The sequence below is a fragment of the Meles meles genome, chromosome 14 (genome assembly GCF_922984935.1).
Source record: "Meles meles chromosome 14, mMelMel3.1 paternal haplotype, whole genome shotgun sequence".
Lineage (NCBI taxonomy): Eukaryota > Metazoa > Chordata > Mammalia > Carnivora > Mustelidae > Meles > Meles meles.
In genome coordinates, this window is record NC_060079.1 from 29,844,423 (window position 1) to 29,866,218 (window position 21,796).

General features: G+C 35.8%; 1 protein-coding gene across 1 annotated transcript in view; it reads left to right on the forward strand.

Annotated features, from left to right (window-relative positions):
* Nucleotides 1-14,467, forward strand: part of CCDC122 (coiled-coil domain containing 122) — a 39,316-nt gene extending 24,849 nt beyond the window's left edge. The window contains exon 5 of the mRNA XM_045977895.1: nucleotides 14,196-14,467. Within this exon, the coding sequence (XP_045833851.1) occupies nucleotides 14,196-14,345 (150 nt within the window). The 3' untranslated portion in view covers nucleotides 14,346-14,467. The remainder of the gene's footprint in view (nucleotides 1-14,195) is intronic.
* Nucleotides 14,468-21,796: the final 7,329 nt, after the last annotated feature.

Consider the following 21,796-nt stretch of genomic DNA (forward strand, 5'->3'; position numbering starts at 1 on the left):
CTAGTGCACATGAAACCTTCTCCAGAATAGATCACATCCTGGGTCACAAATCAGGTCTCAACTGGTATCAAAAGATTAGGATCATTCCCTGCATATTTTTAGACCACAATGCTCTGAAGCTAGACCTCAATCACAAGAGGAAAGCTGGAAAGAACCCAAATACATGGAGACTAAACAGCATCCTTCTAAAGAATGAATGGGTCAACCAGGAAATTAAAGAAGAATTGAAAAAATTCATGGAAACAAATGATAATGAAAACACAACAGTTCAAAATCTGTGGGACACAGCAAAGGCAGTCCTGAGAGGAAAATATATAGCGGTACAAGCCTTTCTCAAGAAACAAGAAAGGTCTCAAGTACACAACCTAACCCTACGCGTAATGGAGCTGGAGAAAGAACAAGAAAGAAACCCTAAACCCAGCAGGAGAAGAGAAATCATAAAGATCAGAGCAGAAATCAATGAAATAGAAACCAAAAAAAAAACAATAGAAAAAATCAATGAAACTAGGAGCTGGTTCTTTGAAAGAATCAATAAGATTGATAAACCCCTGGCCAGACTCATCAAAAAGAAAAGAAAAAGGACCCAAATAAATAAAATCATGAATGAAAGAGGAGAGATCACAACTAACACCAAAGAAATACAGACAATTATAAGAACATACTATGAGCAACTCTACGCCAACAAATTGGACAATCTGGAAGAAATGGATGCATTCCTAGAGACATATAAACCACCACAACTGAACCAGGAAGATATAGAAAACCTGAACAGGCCCATAACCAGTAAGGAGATTGAAACAGTCATCAAAAATCTCCAAAGAAACAAAAGCCCAGGGCCAGACGGCTTCCCAGGGGAATTCTACCAAACATTTAAAGAAGAACTAATTCCTATTCTCCTGAAACTGTTCCAAAAAATAGAAATGGAAGGAAAACTTCCAAACTCATTTTATGAGGCCAGCATCACCTTGATCCCAAAACCAGACAAGGATCCCACCAAAAAAGAGAACTACAGACCAATATCCTTGATGAACACAGACGCAAAAATTCTCGCCAAAATACTAGCCAATAGGATTCAACAATACATTAAAAGGATTATTCACCACGATCAAGTGGGATTTATTCCAGGGCTGCAGGGTTGGTTCAACATCCGCAAATCAATCAATGTGATGGAACACATGAATAAAAGAAAGAACAAGAACCATATGATACTCTCAATAGATGCTCAAAAAGCATTTGACAAAGTACAGCATCCCTTCCTGATCAAAACTCTTCAAAGTGTAGGGATAGAGGGCACATACCTCAATATTATCAAAGCCATCTATGAAAAACCCACCGCAAATATCATTCTCAATGGAGAAAAACTGAAAGCTTTTCCGCTAAGGTCAGGAACACGGCAGGGATGTCCATTATCACCACTGCTATTCAACATAGTACTAGAAGTCCTAGCCTCAGCAATCAGACAACAAAAAGAAATTAAAGGCATCCAAATTGGTAAAGAAGAAGTCAAACTATCACTCTTTGCAGATGATATGATACTATATGTGGAAAACCCAAAAGACTCCACTCCAAAACTGCTAGAACTTGTACAGGAATTCAGAAACATGTCAGGATATAAAATCAATGCACAGAAATCAGTTGCATTTCTGTACACCAACAACAAGACAGAAGAAAGAGAAATGAAGGAGTCAATCCCATTTACAATTGTACCCAAAACTATAAGATACCTAGGAATAAACCTAACCAAAGAGGCAAAGAATCTATACACAGAAAATTATAAAGTACTCATGAAAGTAATTGAGGAAGACACAAAGAAATGGAAAAATGTGCCATGCTCCTGGATTGGAAGAATAAATATTGTGAAAATGTCCATGCTACCTAAAGCAATCTACACATTTAATGCAATCCCTATCAAAATACCATCCATTTTTTTCAAAGAAATGGAACAAATAATCCTAAAATTTATATGGAACCAGAAAAGACCTCGAATAGCCAAAGGAATATTGAAAAAGAAAGCCAAAGTTGGTGGCATCACAATTCCGTACTTCAAGCTCTATTACAAAGCCGTCATCATCAAGACAGCATGGTACTGGCACAAAAACAGACACATAGATCAATGGAACAGAATAGAGAGCCCAGAAATAGACCCTCAACTCTATGGTCAACTAATCTTCGACAAAGCAGGAAAGAATGTCCAATGGAAAAAAGACAGCCTCTTCAATAAATGGTGCTGGGAAAATTGGACAGCCACATGCAGAAAAATGAAATTGGACCACTTCCTTACACCACACACGAAAATAGACTCCAAATGGATGAAGGACCTCAATGTGAGAAAGGAATCCATCAAAATCCTTGAGGAGAATGCAGGCAGCAACCTCTTCGACCTCAGCCGCAGCAACATCTTCCTAGGAACAACGGCAAAGGCAAGGGAAGCAAGGGCAAAAATGAACTATTGGGATTTCATCAAGATCAAAAGCTTTTGCACAGCAAAGGAAACAGTTAACAAAACCCAAAGAGAACTGACAGAATGGGAGAAGATATTTGCAAACGACATATCAGATAAAGGGCTAGTATCCAAAATCTATAAGGAACTTAGCAAACTCAACACCCAAAGAACCAACAATCCAATCAAGAAATGGGCAGAGGACATGAACAGACATTTCTGCAAAGAAGACATCCAGATGGCCAACAGACGCATGAAAAAGTGCTCCACGTCACTTGGCATCAGGGAAATACAAATCAAAACCACAATGAGATATCACCTCACACCAGTCAGAATGGCTAAAATTAACAAGTCAGGAAATGACAGATGCTGGCGAGGATGTGGAGAAAGGGGAACCCTCCTCCACTGTTGGTGGGAAAGCAAGCTCGTGCAACCACTCTGGAAAACAGCATGGAAGTTCCTCAAAATGTTGAAAATAGAACTACCCTATGACCCAGCAATTGCACTACTGGGTATTTACCCTAAAGATACAAACAGAGTGATCCGAAGGGGCACGTGTACCTGAATGTTTATAGCAGCAATGTCTACAATAGCCAAACTATGGAAAGAACCTAGCTGTCCATCAACAGATGAATGGATAAAGAAGAGTGGTATATATACACAATGGAATACTATGCAGCCATCAAAAGAAATGAAATCTTGCCATTTGCGATGACGTGGATGGAACTAGAGCGTATCATGCTTAGTGAATTAAGTCAATCGGAGAAAGACAACTATCATATGATCTCCCTGATATGAGGACATGGAGAAGCAACATGGGGGGTTAGGGTGATAGGAGAAGAATAAATGAAACAAGATGGGATTGGGAGGGAGAGAAACCATAAATGACTCCTAATCTCACAAAACAAACTGGGGGTTGCTGGGGGGAGGTGGGATTGGGAGAGGGGGATGGGGCTATGGACATTGGGGACGGTATGTGCTATGATGAGTGCTGTGAAGTGTGTAAACCTGGCGATTCACAGACCTGTACCCCTGGGGATAAAAATACATTATATGTTTATTAAAAAAAAAATTTGGAAGGGGAGGCGAACCATAAGAGACTATGGACTCTGAAAAACAACCTGAGGGTTTTGAAGGGTCAGGGGTGGGAGGTTGGGGGAACAGGTGGTGGGTAATAGGGAGGGCACGTATTGCATGGAGCACTGGGTGTTGTGCAAAAACAATGAATACTGTTATGCTGAAAAAATAAAATGGAAAAAAAAATCATTCACCATTATCAAGTGGGATTTATTTCCAGAATGTAAGGATGGTTCAATATTCAAAACTCAATCAACATGATGCATCACATTAATGAGAGAAAAAAATTAAAAATAAGAGAAAGGATAAAAACCATATGATCATTTCAATAGATGCAGAAAAAGCATTAAACAAAGTACAACATCCATTCATAATAAAAACCCTCAACAAAGTAGTTTTATAGGGAACATACCTCAACATAATAAAGGCCATATATGAAAAACCCATAGTTACATCATACTCAATGGTAGAAAACAGAATTTTCCCCTAAGGTCAAAAACAAAACAAGGTTGTCTACTCTCACCACTTTCATTCAATATGTACTGGAAATCCTAGCCACAGCAATCAGACAAGAGAAAGGAATAAAAGGCATCCAAATTGGTAAGGAAGAAGTAAACCTTTCACTATTTGTAGATGACCTGACATTATATACACCACATACATAGAAAATCCTAAGGATTCCACCAAAAAACTGTTAGAACTGATAAATGAATTCAGTAAGATCACAGAATAAAAAAAATCAATATACAGAAATCTGTTGCATTTCTATACACTAATAATGAAGCAGCAGAAAGACAAATTAATCCCATTTATAATTCCACCAAAAATAATAAAATATCTAGGAGTAAACTTAACCAAAGAGGTGAAAGACCTGTAGTCTGAAAACTATAAAACACTGATGAAAGAAAGTGAAGATGACACAAATAAATGGAAAGACATTCCATGCTCATGGGTTGGAAGAACAAATATTGTTATAATGTCTATACTACCCAAAGCAATCTAAAGATTTAATGCAATCTCTATCAAAATACCAACGGCATTTTTCACAGAACTAAAACAAACAATCCTAAAAATCTGTGGGACCACAAAAGACCTTGAATAGCCAAAGCAATCTTGAAAGCAAAAAACAAAAGTAGAGGTATCACAATCCAACTTCAAGTTATATTACAAAGCTTAGGAAACAAAACAGTATGATACTGGACGAAAATAGACACATAAATCAATAGAACAGAATAGAAAGCCCAGAAACAAACCCACAATTATAAGGTCAATTAATCATCAAAAAGGAGGCAAAATTATGCAATGAGAAAAAGACAGTCTTTTCAACAAATGATACTGGGAAAACAGGACAGCTGCATGCAAAAGAATGAAACTGGACCACTTTCTTATACCATACACAAAAATAAACTCAGAATGGACAAAAGATCCTACTATGAAACTTGAAACCACAAAAATGCAAGAAGAGAACACAGGCAATAATTTCTTTGACATTGGCCATAGCAACATTTTTCCAGTTAAGTCTCTTGAAGCAAGGGAAACAAAACTAAAAATAAACTATTGGTACTACATCAAAATAAAAAGCTTCTGCACAGTAAAGGAAACAATCAACAAAACTAAAAGGCAACCTATATAGATTGGGAGAAGATATTTGCAAATGACATACCCAATAAAGGATTAGTACTCAAGAGGCCCCTGGGTGGCTCAGTGGTTAAAGCCTCTGCTTTCGGCTCAGGTCATGATCCCAGGGTCCTGGAATTGAGCCCTGCATCGGGCTCTCTGCTCAGCAGGAGGCCTGCTTCTCTTCCTCTCTCTCTCTGCCTGCCTCTCTGCCTACTTGTGATCTCTGTCTGTCAAATAAATAAATAAAATCTTTAAAAAAAAAAAAAAGGATTAGTACTCCAAATTATAAAAAAAAAAAACACTTACAAATCTCAACACCCAAAACCCAAATAATTCAATTTTAAAATGGGTAAAAGATGTGAACAGACATTTCTCCAGAGAAGACATACAGATGACAAATAGACATGAAAAGATGCTCATTATCACTTATCCTCAGAGAAATGCAAATCAAAACTATGATCAGATATCACCGCACACCTGTCAGAATGGCTAAAATTAACAGCACAAGAAACAATAGGTGTTGACGAGGATGTGGAGAAAAAGGAACCCTTGTGCACTCTTGTTGGGAATCCAAACTGGTGCAACCTCAGTGGAAAACAATATGGTGGTTCCTCAAAAGAGATTTCGAGATTCCTTAAAAATAGAGCTACCCTATGATCCAGCTATCACACTACTTGGTGTTTACCTAAAGAATACAAGAACACTAATTCAAAGGGATACATACACCCCTATGTTTATAGCAGCATCATTTACAATAGCTATATGGAAGCAGCCCAATTGCCCGTCAATTAATAGATAAAGAAATGGTATATATACATATGCATACATATATATAATGGAATATTATTCTGCTGTAAAAAAAGAATGAAATCTGGCTGTTTGCAATGACACAGATGGTGCTAGAGAGTATTCTAAGCAAAATTAGCCAGAGAAAGACAAATACCATATGATTTTACTTATATGTGGAATTTAAGAAACAAAACAAGCATAGGGAAAGGGTGGGGAGAGAAATCAAGAAACTGACTCCTAATTACAGACAACAAACTGATGGTTATCAGAGGGGAGCTGGGTGGGGGTAGGAGTGAAGTAGATAATGGGGATTAAAGAGTGCATTTGTCGTGAGGAGCACAGGATGACATACAACACAAGAAGTTTTGAATCACCATATTGTCCACCTGAAACTAATATAACACTATATGTTAACGAAATAAAATAAAAACTTAAAAGAAAGAAAGCTGGTTGTGGTTTTATTATTTTCAAGTAGATTTCAGAGGACAGACTACTAAACTAGAGTCAATTAATGAAAAAGGAATAATAATACTAAATGTGAATTCACCTAATCAGAGTTTCAAAACACATAAGAAAAACTGACAGAACTAAAAAAAAGAGAGAGAGAGAGAGAGAGAGAGAGAAATCTACAATCATATTGGAGATTTTAATAACTTTTTGGAATTATTGCTATAACAGTAGAGAAAATCAGTAAGCACATGGAAAATTTGAACAACTTATCTACTAACTTAACCTAATATTTATAAAATAGTCCAACTGACTATTGATTGTATGTTATTTTCAAGTGCCAATGGAACATTCACCAAGATAAACAATACACTAGATGATACATTGCAAACAATTTGAAGCTCTCAGTCACAGCAGAATTCAATTAGAAATCAATAACCATAAGATAGCTACAAAATACATAAACATTTTAAATTGGGAATTATAATGCTAAATAACCCATGAGTGGAAAAATAAAATCACAAGAATTGGAAAATAATTGAAATTAGGGGTGCCTGGGTGGCTCAGTTGGTTAAGCATCTGCCTTCAGCTCAGGTCATGATTGCTGGGGTCAAGGGATATAGCCCCACCTCATTCTCCCTGCTCAGGAGGAAGTCTGCTTCTCCCTCTCCTTCTGCTCTGCCACTCCCCCACTCCCCCTGGCTCATGCTCTCTCTCTCTCTTAAATAAATAAATAAAAACGTTTTTAAAAGGAAAATATTTGTATTTATTGATGATGAAAACATATTTGAAAAATTGGGAGTTGTAGCTAAAGCAGTGTTTAGAGGAAATTTTATATATTTAAATGCCTATGTTAGAAAAGAAAAAAACTTTAAAAGTAATTATCTAAGCCTCTACCATAAGAAACTAGAAAAATAAGAATAAATTCAGCCAAAATGAAATGGAAGAAATAAAATGATAAATAGCAGAAATCATTAGAAAACAGGGGGAAAAAAGGAGAAAAAAAATCAACAAAACCAAAAATGGAAAAGACTAATCCAATTGATAAACCATAGCAATATGGATGAAGAAAAGAAAGAAAACAATGGGGACACTACTTCAGGTACTGTGGACTTATAAAGGTGATAAAGTCCTATTATGAACAATTTTATGTCAGTAAATTTAACAACTTAGAGGAAATGGACAAATTTTTAGAAAAACACACATATAACTAACACAAGAAATCACTTGTGATTAGGCTTATGATCTATTTCAAGTTAAGCTTTATAAATGGTGTGAAGTAGGAATCAATGAAATTGAATTTATCAGTAAAACCCTTCCCATAAGAAAAACATCAGACTGACATGCCATCACTGGTAAATTCTATCAAATATCTAAAGAAGAAATAACATCCAGCCTACACAAACTCTTTTGGAAAATGGAGGAAATTCTTTCCAACTCATTTGAGGAGGCCACAATAACATTGATATAAAAACAAACAAACAAACAAACAGTGACATTACCAGAAATGAGAGACCAATGTCCCTTATGAATATAGATTCAAAAATCCCTAATGAAATCTTTCAAATTGAATTCAAATACACACACACACACACACACACACACACACACACACACACAGAGAGTGAGAGAAAGTTTTGATTTTCACCTTTCAAAAAGTAAACAATGTAATTCAGTACATTAACAAAATCAAAGGAGTTAAAAAGAAATAACTTGATAGTTGCAGAAACAGCATTAGACTAAATTCAACACCATTCATAGTAACAACTCTCAGCAAATTAAGAATAAAAGGAAATGTTCTTAACCTATTTAAGGGCATCTATAAAACAACTTACAGCTAACAACATCATATTTACTATAAAATGTTGAATGGTTTTCCCCCAAAGATTGGAAATAAGACAAAGATGTATTATCCTACCTCCTCTATGCAACATTATATTAAGAGGTCCTAATCAGTGCTATAAGACAAGAGAAAATATGGCATAAAGATTGTAAAGAAGTAAAATTATATTTACAGACAGAATGATTACTTATGTAGAAAACCCTAAAGAATCTACAAAAAGACTAATAAACAAGTAAATTTAGTAAGGTCACGGGATAAAAAGTTAAGACAAAAAATCGATTTTATTACTATATAGATTCCAAGAAGTAGCAACAAACAACTGAAAAGTGAAATGAATAAAATAAAACTCTTCATTGACACTAAAGAACACAAAATATTTGCTAAGAAATTTCATGAAAAAATCTATAAAACTTCTATAATAAAAATATTAATGAGAAATTAAAGAACATTAAATAAATGGAATGATATACTAAGTTCATGATCTATAAAACTCAATATTTTAATGTCAACATTCCCAAAATATTATCTATAGGTTTGACAGCATTCCATAAAAATCTCAGTAGATATTTTTTGTAGAAATTGACAAGCTGTTCTAAAATATATATGCTAATACAAAGGATCTAGTTAGCCAAAACAAACTTGAAAAAGAAGAATAAAGTTGTAATACCACCTTAACTGATATTAAGATTTATTATGAAGCTACAATTAAGAAACTGTTGTATTGATTAAAGGATAAATAAATGGACCAATGGAAGAGAACACAGTTCAAAAAACAATAACTTTGTCAATTTGATTGGATATTGGATATTGGATATCTGTTTGGAAAAAATGAACCCCTGTGCCTACTTCACAACATACATAACAATGCATTTGAAATAGATCAGAGATCTAAATGTAAAACTAAAACTCTAAAGCTTCTAGAAGAAACCATAAGAGAATATCTTTATTAAGATTTGGATTAAGCAAAGACTTCTTAGGACACAAAATGCACTAACTGTAATGAAGAAAACTGATACACTGGAACTTAAACTTTGAAACCTCATTCTTCAAAAGACACTATCAAGAAAATGAAGACTGAGGTGCCTGGATGGCTCAGCTGGTTAAGCATCCAACTCTTGATTTGGGCTCAGGTCATGATCTTGGGGTTGTGAGATTGAACCCTATGCCCAGTGGGGAGCCTGCTTAAGATTCTCTCCACCTCTACCTCCACCCCACACCACATGCTGCTTAAAAAGGTGGGGGGAGGAACGAAAAGACAAAATTATAGGAGTAAAAATATTTGCAATACATATAGGTCAGAGAAGACTTATATCAAGGGCCTATATATAAAAAGCTCTTACTCCATTTTAAAAATGGGCAAAAGATATAAACAAATTTCACAGAAGACATAGGATGGCCACTAAGTTCATGAAAAGATGCTCCATCTTTAACCACCAAGGAAATGAAAATTAAAACCACAATAGGATATCATTTCACAACCAATAGAAGGGTTAAAATTACAAAAATGGTAATACCAAATGTTGTTAAGGGTATGAAGCAACTGGAACTCTCTTGCTTTTTTGGTGAGATTATAAAATGGTGCAACTGCTTTAGAAAATGGTTTGGCAGTTTATTTAAAAATTAGCAAATACATTGTGTGTCTCAGCAATTCCATCCCTTGGTGTTTACTCAAGGGGAAAAAAAAATGTCTTAAAATAAAACTTGCGTATGAATGTTCATAGAAGCTTTATTCATAATAGCCCCAAAAGAGAAACACTACAAATGACCCTCAAAAACAGAAAGAATAAACAAATTGAGGAATATTCATATAATGGAATACTATTCAGTGATAAAAAGAATGAAATACTGACACAATATGGGTGTATACATTTGTCAAAAGTCATTTAACCATAGCCTTAAAAATCTGTGTAGTTATACTTCCACAAATATATTTAACCATACTTTTTAGATTAAATAACTAAAAGAGAAGTTATAAGACATGTTCCAATGACGAACAGTGATCTCCAAGTCTTTTAAGTGGAGCATTTTCTCCAGGGTAAAACAATGGCATTTTATGAGTCTTTGTTACATTCTGAACAATACAGAATTTAGCAATATATTTTATATAACATTCTTCTCAAAGTAGGGTAGCCATCATTTGATTTCTAAAAGCTGTCTCATTTTATTCACATATTTCTTCAGTAATTTATTCAACATATTTATTGTGCTCATACTATGTGCTAATTACTCTTCAGGCTCTGATAATGGAGTGGTGAATAAAATAGTGCATGATTCCTTCACTTTCCTATGCATGTGCTACATTCGTCACAAAACACTTTCTAATATATGTCTTTATGAACTTGCATTTTAGTTGGAGAGACAGACAAAAAAGATATGTAAGTAAGACCTATTAGCTAAGGATAGTGTTAAGGACAAAAAAAAAATGGAACAGAGAAGGGAATATGTAATACATGTACTTCAGGGAAAGAGAAGATGAAATATTAGATCTTGCAGCCATCAAAAGCATTACTGAGAAGGACTCTTTCAGCAAAATCCTAAAAGTGAAGGAGATCCATGCAGATCTGAGGATGAGATTTCCAGGAAAAAGAAAAAGCAAGTGTAAAGGTCTTAAGATGGAACATACCTTGGCTCAGAGAATAGAAGAACAGGGTGACTGGAGTGGAGGGAATGCAGAAAAAAGCATTGATGAGGTCAGATTTTGGCTTTTACAGGGCCTTGTTTTCTTTTTGCCACTGTGTTTTGTTGACCTCACCCCTACTTCACTACTGTTCTTATTTCTGCCTCGCCAGCAACGGTAACCAAGGAGATTAGTAGCCCGTCCACTTCCTGGAGGCAGAAAGTTCAGTTCTATACAGAACCATTTACATCCTTAGTGCCTACAGATATTCAAGTTTGATATTCAAACAGATATTCAAAGTCTGAACATTACCAGTAGAGGCTGAACAAATGCTTGTCTTTCAAGAAGGCTCACAAGGCAAACTTGGCCTTTATAAAGTCATGTCTGGTCCCTCCCTCTTTCTTTCTTGTTTTTTTTTTTTTCCCTTTGTGCATTTGTTGTTGTGGTGGCGTCTGTGTGTGTGTGATGTTTTATTTGGTTGTTATGTTTGGGGTTTTTTGTTTGTTTGTTTAGTTTCAAGTTTTTATTTAAATTCCAGTAAGTTACCAGAGGGGAGGTGGGTGGCAGGATAGAGGCAAGAGGTGATGGGTATTAAGGAGTGTACCTGTGGTGTGATGAGCACTGAGTGATGTATGAAATTGTTGAATTATTATATTATTATATTATACACATGAAACTAATATAATTCTATGTTAACCGGAATTAAAATAAGATAAATGAAATATTGACATGTGAAAAAAAATAGTCACTTCTTGATCAAAACTGCCTTTTAGCCTTGGAAACTTAGAAACTTATTCTTGTTAGTGTCCCAGAGTTTGATAGACATGGAGAGATGTTAGTACAGTCCATAAGAAACTGACATATAAAGCTCAAGTATCAGTTTATTAGTTTATAATAATAAAACTCTAAAGGAAACCAGATAAATATCAGTCATTAGTGCTTCTTCTTCCTATAAGGAAACTACCTACCTTGAAAGCCAAGTTATTTCAAGTTATTTCAAGTTTAGTTAGTGAGCATGGAAATCAAAGCTGTTATCTGAGTTTGACTGTTCCTGGCCTCTGGCTCTGGGTACTCAAAGAGCCAATCTCCATAACAGAGTTACACTTCTCAGATAAATAATCCCTTATATACATAGGTGACTCCTTCACCTATGTATATACTACATTCTCCACAAAACCTCTTCTAAAGATATATTCTTTCTTTAGAAGTATTAAAAGCTTCTGTGACATCTAGCTATGACTGATGATCTGGATTTCCCCTAAGGGACTTTGCACAGCTCTACTCTGATCTATTGTGTATTAGTTTCATAGCTTAACTATTGAAGAATAATTTTAGAAGAATGCTACTATGCAACTGACCAAAGCTTTTGATTAACCAAAAATTTGTTTTAGTTATTTTATTTCTATGAATATATTCTATGAACACGGGTATGGACATATTTAGTGACTATACTCTCCCTCTTCTATTGGATATATATTCTATTGGCTACACCAATGAATACATATTATGTATAGTGATATATATTTTTAATATAGAAATATATTCAATGTTTAAAAAATCTTTTGAATCAGCTTCATATCTAATATGATGTTTCAGTTTATTCTAATTTATTTCTAATCATTTTCAAGTCATTTTTTTATTTTGCCAACATATTAGCAGGCCTAATTCCACAATTTCAATGAATTATCTGAATTCACAGAATTAACAAAAATTGGACATTTAAAAAGACAGAAAGTTTATAGGAACTTATGTGAATTTTTTTGTTGATAAGTTTTCACTTCATTTTTATAGCAGTACTTTGGAATACTTAGAGTGTCTTGGTCCCTGTTCCCCTGCTACTGCTGCAGAGTTGTTTCAATATAACTTATTTCCTTGGTAATCATGACTATTTTATTTTATGTATTAAAAACATTATTCTAAGGAGTCCATAGTATTCATCATACTGTTGAAAGAACCCGTGGCATAGTAAAGGTAAAGAAACTGTGCTGAGGGAGGAGCTTGGAAACAGAGAAGGAGTAACCTTTGCTGGGAGAAAAGCAGAGAGAAGATTCAAGATGTAGAGAAATTTGAACCCACACACAGGAATCATGGGAATGTAAAAATGGTACAGTCGCTGTGGAAAACAGTCTGGCAATTGCTCAAGTGGTTGAACACAGAATTATCAAATGATCCCTTGGTTCTGTTCTTCAGTATAGACTCTGGAGAAGTGAAAGCATAAATTCACACAAAAACTTGTGGATGAATGTTCATAACAGTATTGTTCATAATAGCCAAAAACTGGAAACAAATGTCCATCAACTGATGAATTGGGTAAATAAATTTTGATATTATTCTATAATGGAATATTATTTGACAATGAAAAGAAACGAAGTACTAATACATACATACGACATGGAAGACCCTTAAAAAGATTATGCTACGTTGAAGAAGACAGTCACAAAAAAAAAAGTACTGTATGATATCATTTATAAGAAATATACAGAATAGGCAAATCTATATAAAGAGAAAGATTAGTAATTTTCTAGTGCTAAGAGTGGGGATATGGGAATGGGAAGTCACTGCTAGCAGGTATTAGCTTTTGACATAATGAATATGTTCTAAAAATTGATTGTGGTAACAGTTGTACAACTCTGTGAATGTACTAAAACCCATTTTGAATTGTCCACTTTACAGGATGGATTGTATAGTTTATGAATTTTATCTTAATAAAGCTGTGGTAAAAAAGAAGATTAAGTATTTTTTGTTTAGATAACATTAATATCATGAATTTTTTTCCTTTCTCTTTTCTTGTGGCCTGACACCAAAAACCTTGCACTTTCCACCATACTTCATTGCTTTCCAGTGTAGCCTTGCCTAGCTCAGCATAAATATACTGCTTTACTTACTGTTATGACTACATGATCTTTTGAATCTTTGAGATGGATGGGTCTGTGTTTCAGTGAACCACTGGATATAGGGAATGAAACCATTATTCCAAACTGGTAACTGTTTTTGATAACTTGAAGGCACTCCATCACAGATACTTTGCTTGAATTTAGATCTCAAATATCATTACTTGTTAGCTATGAAACCATGGTTGAATTACTTAAACTCTTTGATCTCCAGGTTTTTTTGTACAAAAATGGAGATAATAATATCCATCTACATCATATGGTGTTATGAGACTAAAGCTCTCAGTGTAGTATCTAACATGTAATAAGTTTTGAATAGTTATTATTACTGTTGATTTTTATTACCATTATTATTTACAGTGAGTAATTTCTAATCAAGTGTTCTCTTCTTTAAAGGAGTCAAAATATCCCTTATGGCTATTTATACTTATCCTTCTCAAGCCCTATTGATGTGTACTGTTCTTTTAATAGGTGCAACATAAGAGATATGGTGCAATTCTTAAGCGTTTGCATTGTCAGGTGAACAAAGTTCAGTCAAATAAAAGACAATGGCAATGGAACATTCACCAACTGGAAAAAACTGCAGCTGAACTAAGAAAACGCATTGGAATGAAAGACTGACATGGCCAAAGGACAATGTAGAACACAGACTATGTTAACAAAAATGATAGGACAAAAGGTTGAGAAAATTCTTTGGATTCTTTTTTTTTTTTTTTTAATTTTTATTTGTTTATTTACAGCATAACAGTGTTCATTGTTTTGGCATCACACCCAGTGCTCCATGCAGTACGTGCCCTCCCTATTACCCACCACCTGGTTCCTCAACCTCCCACCCCCCCCCACCCCCCCCCCCGCTGCCCCTTCATAACCCTCTGGTTGTTTTTCAGAGTCCATAGTCTCTCATGGTTCATCTCCCCTTCCAGTTTCCCTCAACTCCCTCTCCTCTCCATCTCCCCATGTCCTCCATGTTATTTGTTATGCTCCACAAATAAGTGAGACCATATGATACTTGACTCTCTCTGCTTGACTTATTTCGCTCAGCATAATTTCTTCCAGTCCCGTCCATGTTGCTACAAAAGTTGGGTATTCGTCCTTTCTGATGGAGGCATAATACTCCATTGTGTATATGGACCACATCTTCCAATTCTTTGGATTCTTAACCAGCATCTACTAAGAAAGGTCTGTCTTAATAACACATATATTCTCTCTCTCTCTCTTTTGAATCAGTTAATCTCTTTGCTATAGTGCCTTCCAAACCTGCAATTGATAAGAGTAGATAGACAATAAGAATGCTGACAGAAGTCTGGTAGAAGACTCTGTATAAATATTTTGAGTATGTAAGATATAATTATACTCATGAATGCCCGTTTATAAACATGTTGCCTTCACTATCATATGAAACAAAAATATAGAAAAGAAATGCATAAAGTTATAAAGATTTAAATTGTTAAGATATTTTAAATGATTCTGTTTCAAACTTTTTATAAAACTTGTTTTTTTACCACTGTCTTCATGGTAGTCCATAAATATTGACATTTACAATAATACATGTTCAATGCTTCAGGTATTTTCCTTTTTTCTTTCATTCAGAAGGTAGCAACCATTTTTTCTTATTAAATAACACAATTTTAGAGTGTTGCAAGGTATAAAACTTTCTGTTTAATTTTCTGTCTTTAGTACTATTCTGTGACAAAATTGAAGTTATGACATCATGTAAGGTAAATACCAGCTCTTAGTTTAAAAAAAAAAAAAGAGGAATGTGAATAAATATAGACTACTGTGTATTTTTTTTCTCACTGTAAGTCATATGCTATGTCCATGGCAACATTTCAAAATTTAACTTGTCCATGTTAAGATAAAAGTGCTCCTTTTTGTGGCTCCACTGAATCAAATATTTGGGAATAAAAAAAATATTATTGAATATAATGGTCTTTAAATATTTACTTTTTTTTAAGATTTTATTTATTTATTTGACAGAGATCACAAGTAGGGAGAGAGGCAGGCAGAGAGAGAGAGAGGAGGAAGCAGGCTCCCTGCCAAGCAGAGAGCCCGATGCGGGGCTCTGTCCCAGGACCCTGGGATCATGACCTGAGTGAAAGGCAGAGCCCTTAACCCACTGAGCCACCCAGGCACCCCAAATATTTACTTTTTAGATTAAATCCTTTCAAAATAACGACACCAAAAAGGTATCTTAAGTTCATTTTCTTTTCACCTTTCTTCATGCCTAAGACTAAGTAAGAGGAGAGCTGATAAAGAACCTGATATTAATAATCTTGCTATGTCTAACATTAATAATCCTATTATGAATTAACATGGCTTATTATAACTAACTTCAAATGGCTTTGCTATAACACAATCAACTTTGGCAGGTAACTCAGAGATAGAGTTACAAATAAGAACAGTTAAACCCAGGGGAGGAGAAGGATGGTGGAGGAGTAGGAGACCTCAATTTCATCTGGTTCAAGGAATTCAGCGGATAGCTATCGAACCACTCTGAACACCTATGAACTCAACAGGAGATCGAAGAAAAGAATAGCAGCTACCCTGTGAATAGAAAAGCTACCACTTTCTACAAGGTAGGATGTGCAGAGAAGTGAATTTGAGGCAATATTTGGAAAGATAGACTGCAGGGTATTGGGGAAGATAGGGAGGCTCTGCCAGCTGGCTCCTGGCAAGTGACAGAGCAGCAGAGCACAAAATCAGAACTTTTAAAAGTCTGCCCTACTGAGGGATGTTACTCTGGTGGCTTAGTGGAGAGTGGAACCCTCACTGGGACAGTGTGGTTCCAGGAACCTCAGATTCACAGAAAGACTGGGGATGTCTGAGTGCAGCAGAGCTCCCAGGTATCGGAGCAGGGAAGCTGGTTGCAAAGACAGAGCCGTGGAGTGGATCTCAGCTCAGGGTTGCTATAAACCATGATCCAATGCACAGTCGGGCCACTACTCTTTGAGTAGAGACCCCACAAGTGGTAGATCCAAGGGATACTCCCCCCCTCCTCTGGGGGAGTTGTGCAGGAGCACATTGAAGAAATCTGCTGGGTTTGGAGACTCCAAATGGGGCTGTTCTCCAGAGATAGAAACGGTTAGTGACAAGCTGAGTGAGCATGGAACACTGCTGGAGACAGGCATGGTTGACTGCACTTCTCTGAGGGCTCACTAAAGAGGGCAGCTCCTGGGATCTCACCTCCTCCTGGTCAGAGATTAGGAGGTTGCCATCTTCATTCTCCTCCTCCAAACCTATATGGAAAGTGTTCAGGGAACAAAAACTACTGAGAGCAAACCTAAGCAGATTACTTATCCTGGTCCCTGGCAAGGGTGGTGCAATTCCACCTCAGGCAAAGACATTTGAGAATCACTGCAAGAGACCCCCTCCCCCAGAAGATCAGCAAGAACATACAGCCAAGACCAAGCTCACTGATCAATGAGAACTGTGGAACTCCAGAACTAAGGGAAAGCAGCACATAGAATTCCTGACTTTCCCCCCATGATTCTATACTCTCTTGAAGTTAATTTCTTTTTTTTTTAAGATTTTATTTATTTGACAGACAGAGATCACAAGTAGGCAGAGAGACAGGCAGAGAGAGAGGGAAACAGGCTCCCCGCTGAGCAGAGAGCCCGATACGGGGCTCAATCCCAGGACCCTGAGATCATGACCTGAGCCGAAGGCAGAGGCTTAACCCTCTGAGCCACCCAGGTGCCCCTGAAGTTAATTTCTAAAATTTTCTTTCTTTTTTCTTTTTCTATTTTCTAAATTTTTCTTCTTTCCTTTTCAACCAACATCTTATCAATTACTTTTTAAAAATCTTTTTAAATTTTCATTTTTAAAATCATATACTATCCCTTCACTGTATTTAACCTTATTTTATATATATATATATGTCTTTCTTTAAAATTTTGGGATACAGTTTCTTCCAACAGACCAAAATATACTCTAAATCTACTGTATGGCTTTGTTCTAGTCTCCTACCTGATCACATTCTCTCCTTTTTTAAAAATGTTTTTCTTTCTTTTTTTCAACCAACTCCTTGTTTTATCAATTCCTTTTTAAAAATCCTTTTTAATTTTTAATTTTCATGTTTACAGTCATATTCCATCCTTTCATCATTCTTTTTTTATACATATAAGTTTTTCTTTAAAATTTTGAGAGGCAGTTCTTCTAACCGACCAAAATACACCCAAAATCTAGTGTGTGGCTCTGTTCTGTTTGCTAGCCTGATCATAGTCTTTTTTTCCCCTTTCTTTTCCCCCTGATTTCAGGTCTCTTCTGATTTGTTTTGTGTATATTTTTCTGGGGTCATTGTTATCCTTTTAGCATATTGTTCCCTCATTCATCTATTCTTCTCTAGACAAAAAGACAAAAAAGAAAAACTCACCTAAAAAAGCGGGGGGGGGGGGGGGGAACCTGGGTGGCTCAGTGGGTTAAAGCCTCTGCCTTCAGGTCAGGTCATGATCCCGGGGTCCTGGGATCGAGCCCCACATCGGGATCCCTGCTCAGTGGGGAGCTTGCTTCCCCCTCTCTCTCTGCCTGCCTCTCTGCCTACTTGTGATTTCTGACTGTCAAATAAATAAATAAAAAATCTTAAAAAAAAAAAAAAAGAACAAGAGACAGTACCAACTACCAGGGACCTAATCACTATGAACATCAGTAAGATGTCAACAATAGAGTTCAGAATGACAATTATTAAAATACTAGCTGGGCTTGAAAAAAGCTTAGAAGATACTAGAGAATCCCTTTCTGGAGAAATAAAAGAACTAAAATCTAACTATGTCAAAACCAAAAATACTATAATGACATGCAATAAAAAATGGAGGCTCTAGCTGCTAGGATAAATGAGACAGAAGAGAGAATTAGTGATATAGAAGATGGACCATAAAGAAACTGAGAAAAAAAGAGATAAACAACTAATGGATTATGAGGGGAGAATTTGAGAGATAAGTGATACCATAAGATGAAACAATATTATAATTGGGATCCCAGAAGGAGAAGAAAGAGAAAGGGGGCAAGAAGGTATATTGGAGCAGATTACAGTGAAGAACTTCCCTAATTTTAGGAAGGAAACAGGCATCAAAAGCCAGGAGACACAGAGAACCCCCTCAAAATTAATAAAAATAGGTCAACACCCTGTCATCTAATAGTAAAACTTACAAGCCTCTGAGACAAAGAGAAAATCCTGAAAGCAGCTTGGGACAAGAGGTCTGTAATATACAATGTTAAAAATATTGACAGCAATATTGACAAATATTGACAAATATTGACAGCAATAAAAATATTGACAGCAACCTATGCACAGACACCTGGCAGGCCAGAAAAGACTGGCATATTTTCAGAGCACTAAATGGGAAAAATACACAGCCAAAAATACTATATCCAGTTAGGCTGTCATTGAAAATAGAAGGAAAGATAAAAGATAAAAAGAAGGAAAGATAAAAAGCTTCCAGGACGAACAAAAACTAAAAGAATTTGTGAACATCAAACCAACCCTACAGGAAATATTGAAAGGGGTCCTCTAAGCAAAGAGAGAGCCTAAAAGTAACATAGACCAGAAAGGAACAGAGACAATATACAGTAACAGTCACATTACAGGCAATACAATGGCACTAAAGTCATATCTTTCAAAAGTTTCCTTGAATGTAAGTGGGCTAAATGCCCCAATCAAGACACAGGGTATCAGATTGGATAAATAAAAAACAAGACCCATCAATATGCTGTCTGCAAGATACTCATTTTAGACCCAAAGACATCTTCAGATTTAAAGTGAGAGGATGGAAAACCATTTATCATGCTAATGGACATCAAAAGAAAGCTGGAGTGACAATCCTTATATCAGACAAATTAGATTTTAAGCCAAAGACTATAATAAGAGATGAGGAAGGACACTATATTATAAAGGGTCTGTCCAACAAGAAGATCTAACAATTTTAAATATCTATGCCCCTAACATGGGAGCAGTCAATTATATAAACCAATTAATAACAAAATCAAAGAAACACATCAATAATAATACAATAATAGGAGAAGACTTTAACACCCACCCTTACTGAAATGGACAGATCATCTAAGCAAAAGAGCAACAAGTAAATAAAGGCCTTCAATGACACCCCGGACCAGAAGGACATCACAGATATATTTAGAACATTCCATCCCAAAACAACAGAATACACATTCTTCTCTAGGGCACATAGAACAGTTTCCAGAATAGATCACATCCTGGGTCACAAATCAGGTCTCAACCAGTACCAAAGGACTGGGATCATTCCCTGTTTATTTTCAGATCACAATGCTCTGAAACTAGAACTCAATCACAAGAGGAAATTGGGAAAGAACTCCAATACATGGAGGATAAAGAGCATCCTACTAAAGAATGAATGGGTCAACCAGTAAATTAAAGAAGAATTGAAAAAATCCATGGAAACAAATGATAATGAAAACACAACTGTTCAAAATCTTTGGGACACAGCAAAGGCAGTCCTGAGGGGACAGTATATAGCTATATAAGCCTTTCTCAAGAAACAAGAAATATCTAAAGTACACAACCTAACCCTATTTAAAGGAGCTGGAGAAAGAACAGCAAAGAAAACCTAAACCCAGCAGGAGAAGAGAAATAATAAAGATCAGAGCAGAAATCAATGAAATAGAAACCAAAAGACCAGTAGAACAAATCAATGAAAGTAGGAGCTGGTTCTTTGAAAGAATTAATAAGATTGATAAGCTCCTGGCCAGACTTATCAAAAAGAAAAGAGAAAGAACCCAAATTAATAAAATGATGAAAGAAAGTGGAGAGATTAAAACCAACATCAAAGTAACATAAACAATTATAAGAACATATTAGGAGCAACTATATGCCAGCAAATTAGACAATCTGGAAGAAATGGATGCATTCCTAGGGACATATAAACTACCAAAACCAAACCAGGAAGAAATGGAAAACCTTCCTGACCCATAATCAGTCAAGAAGTTGAAGCTGTCATCAAAAATCTCCCAAAAAACAAGAGCCCAGGGCCAGACGGCTTCCCAGGGGAATTCTACCAAACATTTAAAGAAGAACTAATTCCTATTCTCCTGAAACTGTTCCAAAAAATAGGAATGGAAGGAAAACTTCCAAACTCATTTTATGAGGCCAGCATTACCTTGATCCCCAAACCAGACAAAGACCCCATCGAAAAGGAGAGTTAAAGACCAATATACTTGATGAACATGCATGCAAAAATTCTCTCTAAAATACTAGTCAGTAGGATCCATCAGTACATTAAAAGGATTATTCACTATGACCAAGTGGGATTTATTCCTGTGCTGCACAGTTGGTTCAACATCACAATATCACAACATCATTGTGATACAGTACATTAATAAAAGAAAGAACAAGAACCATATGATACTCTCAATAGATACTTAAAAAACATTTGACAAAGTACAGCATCCTTTCTTGATCAAAACTCTTCACAGTGTAGACATAGAGGGTACATATATCAATATCATCAAAGCCATCTATGAAAAACCCACAGCGAATGTCATTCACAATAGGGAAAAACTGAGAGCTTTTCCGCTAAGGTCAGGAACATGGCAGGGATGTCCATTATCATCACTGCTGTTCAACATAGTACTAGATATCCTAGCCTCAGCAATCAGACAACAAAAAGAAATCAAAGGCATCCAAATTGGCAAAGAAGAAGTCAAACTCTCACTCTTTGCAGATGATAAGATACTTTATGTGGAAAACCCAAAAGACTCCATACCAAAACTCCTAGAACTCATACAGGAATCCAGTAAAGTGTCAGGATATAAAAATCAATGCATAGAAATCAATTGCATTTCTATACATTAACAACAAGACAGAAGAAAGGGAACTTGAGGAGTCATTCTCATTTACAATAGCACCCAAAACCATAAGATACCTAGGAATGAACCTACCAAAGAGGCAAAGAATCTGTCCTCAGAAAACTATAGAATACTAATGAAAGAAATTGAGGAAGACACAAAGAAATGGAAAAATGTTTCACGCTCATGGATTGGAAGAACAAATATTGTGAAAATGTCTATGCTACCTAGAGCAATCTACACATTTAATACTATCC